The 16,080-nt window shown below is 36.9% G+C and overlaps 1 protein-coding gene across 3 annotated transcripts in view; it reads left to right on the forward strand.

The window, feature by feature from the left end:
• The window catches only part of Sytl5 (synaptotagmin like 5), a 240,054-nt gene that overhangs the window by 193,532 nt on the left and 30,442 nt on the right, over positions 1-16,080 (forward strand). For all 3 annotated transcript variants that reach the window (XM_036175313.1, XM_036175314.1, XM_036175315.1), the window contains 6 exons: positions 243-349; positions 6,363-6,455; positions 7,184-7,249; positions 10,119-10,297; positions 11,987-12,086; positions 13,774-13,935. In XM_036175313.1, coding sequence (XP_036031206.1) covers positions 243-349; positions 6,363-6,455; positions 7,184-7,249; positions 10,119-10,297; positions 11,987-12,086; positions 13,774-13,935 — 707 coding nt within the window. The remainder of the gene's footprint in view (positions 1-242; positions 350-6,362; positions 6,456-7,183; positions 7,250-10,118; positions 10,298-11,986; positions 12,087-13,773; positions 13,936-16,080) is intronic.

Genomic DNA, 16,080 nt, shown 5'->3' on the forward strand with positions numbered 1-16,080 from the left:
TTAATGTAAAGCAGCATGGAATTTGTGAGTTTGGATACTCTTTCCATTGCATTGTATTTCTCTCTCTCTCTCTCTCTCTCTCTCTCTCTCTCTCTCTCTCTCTCTCTCTGTTTGTGTGTGTGTATGTGTGTATGTATGCATGTCTAAACTGAAATATTGAAGTACTGAAATATTTGCAATGGAAATACAGAACCATGACAAAATCGCTTATTTGCATCTGCATTTCATATTTATCCCTCTAGACCGGAGTCAATCTGAGTTAGATTTGAGTGAGTCACTTACAGAAGACTTAGAGGACACTTCAAGCATAAGAAGCAGATCTGTCCCTGGGGCATTAGACAAAGATTTGGTAAGTTGGATGTGAGAGAAAGTTCAATAAGACATGGAAAGGAGCGCATGATCTTGCTTCAAGCATTTGTACTTTTAGGTGATAAGTTGAGAGTAAAATTAAGACATACAGTGTGTCTTCCTGGTAGTTTTCACAATAAAATATAAAAGCAACTAAAACACTAAAATTGAAAAAATAAAAACAGTATTGCAAGTAAAATTACATTGTGAATATATACATATAACTCGAAACAATATAAAGTAACTTAGCAATGAATTAAAAATGCTATAGTAAGAGAAAGTACACTTTGTTGAAAAATATGGAATATTTAGTATGTATATGAAATGAAGTAACATATCCGAAAAATTTATTAAAGAATATATAAAACTTTTTTTAAAAAAGCCAAACACTTGTAATAAAATTTTAGTCATACCTATAAAATTCTTCTTTAAAACTGATGAAAACCATTTAAATATTATTTTAAAATATTACATATCAAACAGTAACAGTATATGCCATTTTAAATGATGATGTTATTAAGCCATTCCCACTACAACTTAGAAGACAACATGGATTTTCACTGTTATTTTTATTAGTTAATAATATTCTAGAGGTTTGGAAAATGCAATAAGATAAAATAGAAATGTTTTTATAAGTTTCCAGAATGTTTTTATATGGGTCCACAGTAAGTTGGGCTCTTTTGCATTAATATCAATCAAGAAAATGCCCCACAGGCTTGCCTACAGCCAATCTGATAGAGACATTTTCTCAGCTTAGGTTCCTTCTTCCCAAATGACACAGAACTAACCAGAACAACAGACATTAAAAAGGGAATGACATACTGAAAATGGAATTGAGGAAGAGATTGCAGCTTGTCTTTTTTTTTTAATTAAATTTTTTCATTTATTTTACATGCCGACCACAATTTCCCCTTCCTCTTCTCCCATTTCCTCCCCACACGTCCTGTCTATCCACCTCCCCTCAACCACTCCTCTGTCTCAGTTCAGAAAGGGGTAGGCCTCCCATGGTAGTCAATAAAACAAGTTGAGGCAGGACCAAGCTTCCCCCTCCCCGCCCCCAGCATCAAGACTAAGCCAGGCGACCCAGCATGAGGAATCAGAATGTTGACTACCTTAACTGTCACCAGAGAGACTTCATTCTATAACTGATGGAAGCAGATGCAGAGATCCACAGCCAAGCACAGGGCTGAGCTCTGGGAGTCCTGTTGAAGAGAGGAAGGAGGGATTGTAAGAGCCAGTGGAGTCAAGGTCATGACAGGGGAACCCACAGAGACAGCTGACCTGAGCTTGTGGACTCTGGACCCACAGCTAGGGAGCCTGTATGGGACCAACCTAGGCCCTCTGCATGTGAGTGACAGTTGTGTAGCTTGGTCTGTTTGTGGGGCTCCTAGCAGTGGGATCAGGACCTGTTCCTGGAGCTTGAGCTGGTTTTGGGGAACCTATTCCATATGCAGCTTGTCTGACTTAGTAATGATTTTACAGTTGTTTGCTTATGATTGGCTGAGACTTAACTACATTACGGCACTAGGTTACAGCTATTTACATATCAAGTTAGGTTGCAGTAGGTAGGTTGTATGGAAAAACCTTTAGGCTAAACTTAAATTTTGTGTGGAAGCCTCTTCAGATCAACCTTAAAATTTCCCATGGAAAAATCCAAGATGTGGATCGTTTTACTAATGAATTCCATCAAGTATTTGAGCTTATTGCAGTTGTAGACAGTGTCACTCTGTAACCCAGACTAGTCTGGTACTGTGTAGCCCAGGCTGGCCTTAACCTCCCAAGTAGTGATGTTACAGGTGTGAGCCACCAGGCCTGGTCCATTAAGTATTTGAAGAAGAAATTATGGAATTCACAAATTCATTCAGAAAGTTGATGGGGAAGTATTTCCACATTGATTATGTGCCATCCATTACTTCACTGGTTAACAAAGCTAGATAGGCATTAGAAGAACAGAAAACAATATCTCAGTACATGTAATGAATACAGGTGCAAATGTCTTTAATAAAATCGCAGTAAGCCCCATTCTGTAAATAAATAAGTTAATTAATTAATTAATTAAATGGGTCACATACTATAACTAAATGAGATTTACTCCATAAAAGCAAGGTTGATTAGTCATTTAAAAATAAATGAATGTAGGGGCTGGAGAGATAGCTTAAAGGTTAAGAGTGTTTGCTGCCCTTAGAGAGGACCTGAGTTTGTTCCTAGTACCTAACTCAGTTGTCTCACAAGCACGTACAATTCTAGTTCCAAGAGATCTGACACCATCTTCTGGCCTCTGTGGGCACATATACATACAAATAAAATATGAAGCTTTTATAATTAAATGAAGCGGGTACTAAAAAATTATTGGCCATAACATCTGAGTAGGAGAGAAATTGTTTGACAAAAATCCCACTTGTATATATAATAAAACCTCAACAAACTAGAAAGAAGGAGAAATTCCTCAGCTTGAGGAAGGACATGTGTGGACAGTACAATGAACATGATACTTAATGGCAAAAATGAATAAATACTAACTCCAGTAAACAAAGCAGGGTTCCTTCATTCAGCATTACACAGGAAGAATGGAAAGGGAAAAGTGAAAGAAGGTTCTCACTGTCATTAATTTTCAGATGATGTGATCCTACATGTAGAAAATCCTAAATGATATAAAAAATACGACATGACTGCAGCCAATTCATTGAGGTTGCAAGACAAAAGATTAATACATAAATTTCAATTTTATGTTATATACTATCAGTAAATAACTGGAAAACCTAGTTAAGACTGTAATACTATCAATAATATGAAAATAGTTGAGAAAGTGGGAAATAAGTATATTTTCAAAAGTATGAGGCATACTTTGTGATTTACAAAATTTTTAAAAAATATTTATTTTGTACACAGTATTCTGCCTGCATGTATGCCTGCAGGCCAGAAGAGGGCACCAGATCCCATTATAGATGGTTGTGAGCCACCATGTGGATGCTGGCAATTGAACTCAGGACCTCTGGAAGTGCAGCCTATGCGCTTAACCTCTGAGACATCTCTCCTGCCCCAACTTACAAAATTTTATTGAACTAAATTAGAAGCCTGAGTAAATGGAGAAATACTTTGTTTACAGGTTAGAAAATTTTGTGTTTTTAAGATGAAAAACTCTTTCCAGGTTAATCTCTTGAATAAATACCAATCAAATTCCAATAAAATATTTTGTATAAATGGACATGAGAATTCTGAAATTCATATGAACATGCTAGGAGCACAGAAAAAAATTTTAATAACAAAGTTGGATGATTTACACTACTAAATTTTAAGTAACTTCAACTATGAATAAGTGTAAGTATAGGCAATACATGGAACTGAATTGAAAGTCTAAAAATCAACTATTTCAGTTAGAGTCACAAATGCATATGGTTATATAGTCTCTTGTGATTGGGGAAAAGTAATCTCAATGAATGATATTGGGACAATGGATATCTGTATGCCAAAAAAAAGAAGGACAAAGGCTCTTATTCGTCTCACATATATCATGCACAAAATTTACAAATCAATTCAAAATTAGCCATCCAAATGTAAGAACTATTGGTGTGCAATTCTGAAAGGAAACCTAGGAGAAAATCTTCACCACATCCTTTGTTCAGCAGCGCTCTTGGACAGCTCCATAATTATAACACATAATACAGCTAAGGAAAACTGAATTTCACCAAGATTAAAATCATTTGTACTCCTATAAACACTGTTACAAAAATGGAAACAGACATAAATGTTTATGAATCATATATTTGGGAAGAACTTCTGTCTTGAGCATATATATGGGCACCCTACGTTCAATAGTAAAACAACAGTCATTGTCATGTGTAAAAGACTTTAAGGTTGAGTGGTTGGTACTATGAATTCATTATATTAATCTTTCTACTTTTCTGAATGCATGAACATGCTTCTGAACACATCCCATTTCATCCGTATGCTGGAAAGTTTTCATAATAGTATACTTTTAAAACAAAGTCAAGAATGATGTCATCAAACACGATGACTAGCAGTTTGTGTTGTAACTGCTTTGCAATTGCACACTCAAAAATAGGAAATGTAAGAAATACAGAAAAGGCACTAGTTGATGCAACAGTAAGGATGTTTTTGCAATACTTTAAAGAAATGTCTAGTTTGAAAGTATCCAAGATGATAAATAAATAATAATTCACACTCAGAAACATTAAAGTAAAAAACTATCAAATATAAGGGAAAATTCTTAAAAACTTACAGAAATAAATCGTATTATACAAATAAACAAGAATCAAATTAGTATCAGTTTTCTATGGTAATACTGAGTACAAGATGAAAATAGTAATATTTTCAAAGTATTGAAAGAAAATTATTTTAAACCCAAAACTTCTTTCTCCTTTTTTTATTTATTATATTTGTGTTTTAATTTTACACATCAGCCATGGGTTCCCCTGTCCTCTCCCCTCCCACCCCTGCCTCCACCTTCCCCCCCAGCCCCTCCCCTCCTTTCCCGTGTCCTCCAGGACCAAGACAACCCTGGGGATTCATTTAAACCTGGTGGATTCAGTACAGGCAGGTCCAGTCCCCTCCTTCCAGGCTGAGCAAAGTGTCCCTGTGTAAGCCCAAGGTTCCACTGCCTGGGTCCCACTGCCTGGGTACCTCTCAAACAGTTCAAGCTATTCAATTGTCTCACTTATCCAGAGGGCCTGATCCAGCTGGGGGCTCCACAGCCTTTGGTTCATAATTCATGTGCTTCCATTCATTTGGCTATTTGTCCCTGTGCTTTTCCAATCTTGGTCTCAACAATTCACACTCTTACAGTCCCTCCTCTTTCTCGACAATTGGACTCCTGGAGCTCCACCTGGGGCCTGGCAGAGGATCTCTGCATCCACTTCCATCAGTTATTGTATGAGAGTTCCAGCACAACTGTTAGGGTGTTTGGCCATCTGATCACCAGACTAGGTCAGATCAGGCTTTCTCTTGACCATTGCCAGCAGTCTACAGAGGATGTATCATTGTGGATTTCTGGGGACCTCTCCAGCACTCTGCCTATTCCTGTTCTCATGTGGTCATCATTTATCATGGTCTGTTATTCCTTGTTCTCCCTTTCTGTTCTTGATCCAGCTGGGATCTCCAGCTCCCCTAAGCTTTCTTTCCCTCGAACCTTGCCTTTCATTACTCCCACTGTTGTTCAGGTTGTTCATGTAGATCTCATCCATTTCTATGTCATGGATCTCTAGTGTTGAAGATATGGTAGAAGGAATTAAACCCAAAACTTTTTAAAAGCCCATTTAAAGATAACAGGGCCTTCAAGACATACCAAACAAATGGCTACGTAGAAGGCAGTTTAGGTTTAAATATAATTATGAAAAGAAAGAAATCTTAGATCTGCTTCAGAAGATTTTAAAAGCAAATGTCATTATATAAATTGGTAAAGTTATATTAATAAAGCTAGGATCAAAGAAGCAGAAAATAAAGGATACATGTGAAGCAAGTCTTTAAATTCTGTTAAAAATACCAATCAAGGTCACTGCTCCTATAGCATCAAACACAAAAAGGTGTAAGTTAAAAATAATTCATGAATTTTTGTGGTAAAAATACAATGCTAAAAATTATTCAGATAAGAAATAAATCATAACAGATTGGGGGTAGAGAGCGACTAGAGAGAGAGAAAGTGTGTGTGTGGAGGTGCAAGTCTTAACTAAAAATAACAAGTGTATTATCCAAAGTGGATTGTCTTAGAGACTAGGGAGGTGGAAATTAAACCTAGGTTTGTAAGATTCCAAATTTCATGTTCTTTCCATCAAACAAGTATTGCCAGGAAAGAGACCCTACAATGCCCAGACCTTATCTACTCCTTTGATTTTGTAATTAAGATGAACTGGAAATGTGAAAACCTTAACCTAAAAGAGTTTCCTTCCCTGTTTTTCTTTCATTTTCCAAGTGTTAGTGAAATAAATCTGTTTTCATGTAAAATAAATCCTCCTAGGGTAGAAATAAACTGAACCATTGATGTTTACATCCTTTCCTAGAACTCCTTAGAAGAGGCTGAAGATGGTGCTGATGACTTAGTGTCCTCTGGGTTTTCTGCAAACCCCCACAGTCTGGCAACTGGTCTGTCAACGGTAAGCATTCTCCAGGAAACTCTCTTTCTCTTGTTCATTCCCTGTGCATTTTCAAGAGACAGGAAGTTGTGCTCATATGTCCCAAGCTGTTGTAAGTTCCTGCTTGCCCTATGCCCACACACCACCTTGCACTCTATTTTTATTCCTGAATCCTTCCTTCTTCTGTCATGATCCTCAGGCAGCTTTGGAACTCTCTTCATTCCCCTTTTATAAAGAACTGGATAATGACTCACAACACAAAGAATTAAATGGTAAAGGAGATAGAAAGGCCAATTGCCATGATATGACCATTGACAGTTGCGTGAGTCATTTGGTACTCCTAGAAACATACACAATTACTTCATAAACACCTGTCAGAATTCTTAAATTTCTTTATTTTCTAACTAAGGCCAAGTCATCTCAAGTGTATAAATTATTCTAGTTCTCTGTTGATGTTTCCCTCATATCATCTCTCAACTCCCCAACTGCTCTCCACACCACTGCAAGCCATTTTCCTACAAAACATCCCTACTTTGTTTTCTTTTCTGTTCAAAAGAACTGTCCAGAGCTCCCCACTGTCTTCAGGGAAAATTCCACTCTGACCTTGATTTGAAGATCCCCTTGGAGGGCAAGCCTTTAGCAACCAACATGCCATTGTATCTACCTGTGTACCTGTGCGTTCCTTTGCTTTTCTGATTTCTATGCTCTAATACCCTTTTTCTTTTGGTCATTGGATGGCATCCTTAAAGAACTCCCAAGCAGGATCTGATAGGAAGAGGAGCTACCTAAATGTGCCTGATGCTGATTCAGACACCGTGAGTCTTCACCCTTGCTGTTCCCCTCTTCTGAACCATACTTCATAAGCTCCATGGTTTGGGACATGTGGTTGAATGAGCAGTTCCACCTGTTTTCTGACTGGTACACAGCCAGCTACTCCTTTTGGATGGGATTTATGAGCTGACACATCTTAAGTATTCCAGTTCATTAAATGTTAAATCTGAGTACCAGTCAAAAGACATGTCCCAAAATGGTTTATTGATAACATGAGCATCTCCATTTTAAGTCACAGCCATGTTTTAACCCATAAAGAAAAGGAGTTTATTAGTAGTAAAATAGTCATAACTACTTTAAATCCCCCTAAGTCTCAGTTTTGTGACTTCTTAAATTTTCTTCTACTCATAGGGATCCCTTATCCCTCTCTGATCATATAGTTACAGGGGCTTGTGTTGAAAATATAGGTCAGTTATACAAGGAGGCAGTGAGTTGTGGTCCATAGGACTTTTGACTAGAAACCAGAACTTCCCTCTATGACTTAGTATTACTAACAAATTTGTGAAGTAGAGTTTCTTCATGTGTAATATGGTTGAGGTTAATTCATGAAGCTCTTAAGACTTGAACCATTGTCCATGGATCAACAGCATGGTATAGTCATGGACCCCAAACTTTCTCAATTTATACAGCCCCTAGAATCTCAGTAATTCTCTAATATAACTCCTAGGTGAAAAATAAGCACTGTTTTCCCAAAAACTTAATAAGCACTTACATCCTTTGAACTTAGTAGCTATTTGAAAAAAGAATAATTCAGATAAATTTTTATTCTGTTCTTAAGTTGTTCCATGACTTACTAATGGGATGTGTGTACTTGCTGAGTACTATATAGTTTGTCAGATTGTAGAATCTCATTAGATATCACATGTTCATGCGACATTCCACATTAATGTTTCTGCTTTTTTGGCTTGAGAAAATTTCATTTTGTTTGAGAAACTCAATACCCCTCTGCCTTCATCTCCTAAGTTCTGAGATGACGGATATGTACCACCACACCTCCATTCTATATAGATTTTAATGAAACTTTTTTAGATTGAAGAAATTGTCAAAAGCTCATCACATCACAAATAGTAATTCATTGGAAAAAGTATGGTATTAATAATGACACTACAGGCTGCTAGTTAGTGCTTTGTCAACCTTGTATGCTCTCTGATAGATGCTGCTATAGCTGTGTTTCCCTTTCAAATATATTTTGATACTCCCATGAGTTTGCAGTGGTACCCTGGGGTACAAGCACACATTATTTGGATCCATAAGACCTAGCTGTCTGTAGAAAAACTAAAATGTCAGACTCTATCCCAGACTTAATCTCCATTCTAAAATGATCCCTGGTAGATTTATTATGTAGTTAACATTTAAAAATTCTGTTGCATTACTTTAAGAATAGGAGCAACAAATTCTGTTACTTGTTGGCTCTCTTTAAGAAATAGCTTGTATGCAATTTTAGAATTTTTGGTTCATTCTTGCCTTTGACTTTGGTTTAAAAGAGACTATGAGCTAAGTCAGATACATCCTGTTCCTTGAAAAAATACATCTTGTTTGAAACATAATAGCCTTTGTAAAACAATAGCAATAAGATCCAATCATGCACAGGTAGACAGACACATAATAAGATAAGTAGAAATGTAGATACATAGATACATGCATGTATCCACAGATGATATACATCAGATAGATGATCCATAGTTTTCAAGTCTATATATCTATCTATATGAATGAATGACAGTTCTAAGATCTTTATACTACTGTAGTCTTTTCTTCTTAGTTGTGAGTGAGAGGTTATGAAACTTCTGTATCATTCATGAATGTCACTGGTCTTTTGTGTCCATCATGTTACTAAGTTAAAAATTCTTTTTTTCTAGCACTGAATAATAATGCTGCATTGATTTAAAATATGTATCTTTTTTAGGTGTGGTGTGCACACCTTTTTTTAAAAAAAGATTTATTCATTTATTATGTATACAATATTCTATCTGCACATATTCCTGCAGGCTGGAAGAGGGCACCAGATCTCATTACAGATAGTTGTGAGCCACCATGTGGTTGCTGGGAATTGAACTCAGGACCTTTGGAAGAGCAAGTAGTGTTCTTAACCTCTGAGCCATCTCTCTATCCCTAAAATATATATCTTATGTTATAAATGTCTTGACAAAATGTTTATTCATCCTTATAGAATTTTTTTTTATATTTTTGATTAAATGAGGCACTTAATTTTTTTGTGCTATATTTTGGTCATTTACTATTCCACAAAATTTCAAAGCAATCGGTCTTGGACTACCTATGTAGCCACACAACTACTAATTTGGAGAACTGACACCCTTATGAGTATAGGATGTCCTGCCATGCCTTTGTTAAGGCTGCAGCTGCGGTTCCCTGAGAACTGATGGCATACACCCTGTGAGTGTAGAGAAAGACATTTTAAGATTTTTGTTAACTCATAATATGGAGTGAACTTTTCTTTCTCCTGATATTTGAATAGATTGCATTTGAGTCTAGCAGCAAATAGCAGATAGTGACAGGGATGGAAACGCAAGATTGTATTAAAAATCCCCACATAACTCTGTATTCGTTAGAAGGCATGAATGAAGGATTTCAGCTAAGCCAGAGGAGATGTTTCCTCTCTCAGCAAGCGTCCTGCCTCCCTTACTAATGGAGCTAAGCAGAGTGTTCTTCTCAGGTTAGAATTTTATGCACCGCCAGCAAAACAAGCAAAGCTAGTGACTTGCTGCCTTTTTCCTCCTTTGACTCCCCTGCTAGTGACATAGAGCATCAGTTGGAACTGACTAAAGGGGGTGGGTTTTATGAATAGAGCCACAGAATAGCTCCAGGTGACATCTTCCATTTTGTTTATTCCAGACCAGCCTTAACAGCATGATGAGTGTTTACAGTGAGACAGGAGACTATGGCAACGTGAAGGTCACTGGTGAAATTCTTCTCCACATCAGCTACTGCTACAAAACTGGTAGCCTCTACATTGTTGTCAAGAACTGCAGAAACTTGGCCATAGGAGATGAAAAGAAACAGAGGACAGATGCGTAAGGACATAGGATGTTCCACAGCTGTCTCCAGCACTGCCTTCTCTGTCTTGCTTTTTCCATGGCATGCATATTTCTTCTTCAGAAGAGATTAAGAATTTCCTTCAATTAGGAACCTTCTCAGAGCCAGGAGGTGGTGGCACACACCCTTAATCCCAGCACTCTAGAGGCAGAGTTCTGTAGGCAGATCTCTGTGAGTTCAAGGCCAGCCTGGTCTACAGAGCGAGTTCCAGGACAGCTAGGGCTGTTATATAGCAAAACCCTGTCTTGAAAACCCCAAAAAACAAACAAGAAAAACCTTTCTTAGAACGCTCCTTGCAGCCTGGCATGGTGGTGGCGCATGCCTTTAATCCTAGCATTCACACTTGGGAAGCAGAAACAGATGGATCTCTGTGACTTTGAGGCCAGCCTGGTCTACAAAGAGATTTCCAGGGCAGCCAGGGATACACAGAGAAACCCTGTTTCAAAAAGTAAAACAGAAAAAAAAGAAAGAAAAGGAAAAAGAAAGCTACATGTGACTTCCTTCCTATACTAAACTTAAATATTCTCTGGAGTTTGAGTATAAATATTGTGTTCTTATTTTCCTGATTTGAAAGAAGCCATTATATGATTCAGGACTGACTTTTAGCTTGCACAGAGGCCACTTGTAGAGGAAGAAAAACTAACATATTGGCATACACCACCATTTCTAAGTGTATTGTGCTTATTGTTTAAAATACATTTCATGCAATATATTGTGATCATATTCTTTCCCCTCCTAACCCTCCCCCACACACATCAAATCAAAACAAAAACATGAAGTTCAATTTGTGTTGGTCAACCACTCCTGAGCATGAGGCCTGCCTTGGAGTATGTTTAACTACACCCAGTGTCACTCCACTGCAGAAAGCCATTTTCTCTCTCCCAGCAATTATCAATCATAAATAGCTTCTCAGGGAGAGGTGTGACTTTTTACTCATTTCATAGTCTCTTGATTTCAGATGGGTAAATGACAAATACAGTTATTTTGGCCAGCATGAAAAGGAACCATCTAAAACCCCAATAGATGTGCTTCAGAACTCTGGTATAATATGTTTCAATTTTGTGCACACCCCTGTCTTCTCTGATGTCCCTGTCCCAAGAGGCTTCTAAGATAGCCAAGGTATTGGGTTGAACCTCTTTCTGTTAGATTGTCATTTTCGATTTCTTCCTTTTTACTGTTTTCTTTCATTACTCATTGCAGTTGGTCCTATGCCCTGACATCAGAAGATAGGACAAATAATGGAGAGACACATATCCCAGAATGGGTTATAAGATCATTGAGCTAGCAGATTCCATTTGTGTAGTAGTACAAAATGGCAGTTCCTCATGTATGTTTCATGAGTTAGATATTGTTGCTATCCCACTTTCTACACTTGAGGAAACAGACAGAAAAGTTCAAAGCCCAAGGCTATCAAAAACAGTGATACATGGGTGGTCCCAAACAACTTTTCTTGATGCCAGAGCCTGTTCTCTACCAATATACAACACTGCTTCTTTCTTATAGAAACCCCATCATTATATTGATGATACCCTACTACACAGACTGAAGTCTCTTCATTCCTATCTCTTATCCACTTACTCCATTCCCTTTACTCACTGAAGTCCTAGAATATTTCTAGCAAAGTATATGTTTGAAAATAATGATTTTTTATCCCTTGTTATTCACAGTTATGTCAAGTCATACCTTCTTCCAGACAAGTCCCGAAACAATAAGCGCAAGACCAAAATCAGGACAGGTACCAATCCAGAATTCAACGAAACACTAAAGGTAAATAAATACTGTCACAGGGACTCGCATCATATTAATTAAAAACTCTTTGATTTAGAATTAACAACAGGCCAGAAGGTTGTATCAGGGATATTGTTAAGAGTTCAAGGCTAGCCTGAGATAGCATAATGACATCCAAGCAAGTCTGGTCTACAGAATAAGACTAGCCCCTGTATCAAAAATACAAAAACACTAAACAGAAAGGAAGAAATAACTAAATGGAACATTTTTTCATTTCGAAGTTTATATATGTTTTGGAAAGCTGGAATGTGAATGCTATTAGCTTTTCTGGAAATTTCTGGAAAAGAAAAAAAAGCAAACTATCCTTGCTTTGGTCACTCTCCACTGTTTCCGGGATTGTACCTTAAGTCAACATGAGCCAGGGAAATTACAAATTACATCTAGGCTGGTATATCTTGTCACAAAAATAAGTTGCACCTTTGAGAAATCTGCTTTCTTGGACATTTTCTTAAATGGACTTTGTCATTAACTCAGTAAATCATTTTGTACATGTTTATTGCTTTGCTAACAAGGGCTATGTGCTGTTTCTTATTAGGATCTCTGAGTTTGGCTAAGTATAGGTGTGTCGTTAATGAACACTAGCAAAGCAAGGTCAGGTTTGAGAAGTCTCAGAAAAATGCCTAGATAAAACATGAACCAGACTTTAGGTTCTAAAGTCTAAAGAAATTTCTATTTCTTTATAAATAAACCCTTCTCTCACTCTGGATCCATGTGGCCTGGTGAGAAAGACAAAGGAAGGATAAAATATATTAATAAGCATAGAAAAATGCTTGGACTTGTACCTAGAATGATGGATTCAGAGTCTATCACATTGGGTGGTAGCAATGGAAGAAAGCCATGAGTCTACATGCATTATTAGGGGCATGTGTGGAAGCAGGGGCCAATATTAAGGCAGGTCAAATGGAAAATGAACAAATATAGGCTGAGTGTGAATCCAGTGGTCATAATAGGATAGCAAAGATGAGCCCAGGCAGAACAGATAAAGACAGTGACAGATAGATTAAATGAGTAGAGAGCCAAAGTGAATTGTAATGGTAACAGCTGGGACAGGGATACATACAAAGCCAAGCTCGGAAATCAGTCAGTCTGAAGTGTGACCCAGATGGATATACAGAACAACGGAAGATTAGAGTAGCTCTGGTCAAGTGGCCGTGGCTAACATTCTGCTGGAAAAGAAAAGGCAAGCCCCATAATATTTATTTTCTGCTTAATTTATGTATAGCTTTTAACTTCTACTGGGCTTTATGAAGTTTAGGCTATAAATTTCTCATGTCAATACTTTCTGGATTTGAGGATTTTTATTATGAAGAAGTAAGTTGGGGTAGTGTTATATTAAGCCTAGAGCTACAAACTAAAAAACAAATAGGTAAATGACAAAAAAAGAAAACCAGTTAAAATTGGAAAGGGGCTTCTTCATCACATAATACTTTCAATATTGTCCCTGAAATTTATTGACCCCTGTAATAATTTGTTTATGTATGTATTTCTTAACTAGCTATAACCTAAAATGTGTTTTAATGCATATCTTCAATTGTAGCAGAAATAAAAGTCTTTTTTTCATATTGCTGATGCCTATGATCTGAAAATTGGTGAAGTAAATTCAGCCTGCTCTACATTTAGATAGAACCCTTCCTGAGAAACATGATTCTTTACATCTCATTTGTAGTATACCATCAGCCACACCCAGCTGGAAACAAGGACTCTGCAGCTCTCAGTCTGGCACTATGATCGCTTTGGACACAACAGTTTCCTTGGAGAAGTGGAGATTGCTTTCGACTCATGGAACTTTGAAAATCCATGTGATGAGTGGTTTGTGCTTCAGCCCAAGGTAGGAAATACTTCCAGATTAGTCTACCAGCTACAAAATTAGACAAACCTAAGCAAAACTGATATTTCCGGCCTGAAGATGCTGAAGGCTTCTAAATTTCAAGTAATAATCTGCAAAGATTATTAAAATCTTTAATATATATTATAAATCTATTATTTTAAAAAGCTCTTTATAGATACGTGTATAATATATGAAACCATGCAATCATACATGAGTAACTTTTATTACTGAAACTATTTTATCATTTGAAGATATCCATGGATTACTAAAAAAACAAACAAACACACACTATATGATCCTATTATAACAAGAAAGTCTTTGTTTTTATGCCATCAAAAACAAATCCATAGAGCATGACCAATCTCAAAACATTATTTCTCTTTCCCATTCTCTACAATTCATAGCATAAGCAGGAATGGTCTCTTTGGCTCACACAAGAAAGTGAACACAAGTCAAAATATTTCTACTTTAGGGTTCATAAAATGGCAATATAGTCTAGCATGTTCAACCCTAGAACAGCAATGCCTTGGATTCATTATGGCCAACTAAATTTTCTTGACATTTACCATAAGTTTTTAAGTAAGAAGGAGAATGGAAAGGTTACATTTATCCTGCCAGAGATTATTCTTTATATGTAGTGGCAAAAGACCATTTGGCAAAGATAGTGAACTGAATTAGCACTGGTTCCCTCATGGCCTCAAAATGTCTATGTGACCTTAGCCAAGTTCCTTTCTAACCCTTGGTATTCTAATTTGTAACATAACCATCACTGTAGTAGCTGTTGTTGCAACTCTGAGACCCGGGAGATCTGAAATGCTTGTCCCTCTTAGAGGACTGGTATTATGTTTGAATAAGCATTTTCTGTAAGGCTGTCAGCACTGTGTTAAGCACATTGTAAGCTGTCTATAAAAGCTTCTTACCTAGACCTTAGAGTCTCAGCTTTCTACTCTTCTTTGGCTTCAATTTCAGGGTTCACATGTTGTTGACCTCCCTTCCTAGCTCCATGAATGCTAAACCTGTACATTATTATTTGTAAGTGCATGATTATTTCATACTCTGCACTATACTATTCAGAAAAGGAGAATAGTTTTCCTTTTCCAATAGTCAAAGCAATGCCTTTGGCCTGCCTGGTTCTTTTAACTCTAATTATACTATCCTTCCTATCATGAGCTAATAACTCACCAATGGGGTAAGATGCATTGGTTGGAATAAAAACATTTAAAACATAGTCTGGTCATAATGATAGGATTGCCACAAAAGAAATCAGACATAATAGATAGAACTAATGGGAAAGAAAACAATACTAGAGAGAAAAACCAAGTGATGATTGCCGTAGCCCTATTAGTGGCAGCAGTGCTGGTACTTAATAGTCACAACCCCATGAGGTAAGTAATATTCTCCCCATATTATAGATGAAGAAGCTGAGACTTAGAAATTAAATTCAGAGCCAGGTGGTGGTGGTGCATGCCTTTAATCCCAGCACTTGGGAGGCAGAGCCAGGCGAATATCTGTGAATTCAAGGCTAGCCTGGTCTACCAAGTGAGTTCCAGGAAAGGCACAAAGCTACACAGAGAAACCCTGTCTTGAAAAACCAATAAATAAATAAATAAACGAACAAACAAACAAATAAATAAATAAAAGAAGTTAAATTCAACTTGCTGGTGGAGTTTCCAAACTACTGGCCTTAATATTAGTGTAAATAACTCCTAAAATTTTTAGGAGATATATTTGGCCTGTGTGAAATAAAGTTTTCAAATTCTTAAGCATAATAGTAACCATATTGCTGACATGAATGTGATAGAGAAGGAATTACAGTTTTACCAGCAAGAAAATTCATGATATCATTAACTTTTCCTGATATCACATATAAAAAATATTTGGTCATTCAGGATTAGACATTTGTAACTGAATGAAAATCCTTACCATAAAAGTGTTGAGCAGACTTAGCAGTTTTCTGTAACTTGCATTGTTTTTGTATCGTATTGTTATCAATTGTCTGTCTAAGGTCTTTTTGCTCTGCCTAGATAGATATAAATAGGAATAAGATATTAAAGCACTGTTTTGGAGAGCTGTTTGTCACTTGGTGTTTAATAGAAGCAAACAGCAACAAGATGTGGCAGTGGTGCACACCATTAATCCCAGCAC

Source organism: Onychomys torridus, chromosome X (genome assembly GCF_903995425.1).
Source record: "Onychomys torridus chromosome X, mOncTor1.1, whole genome shotgun sequence".
NCBI lineage: Eukaryota > Metazoa > Chordata > Mammalia > Rodentia > Cricetidae > Onychomys > Onychomys torridus.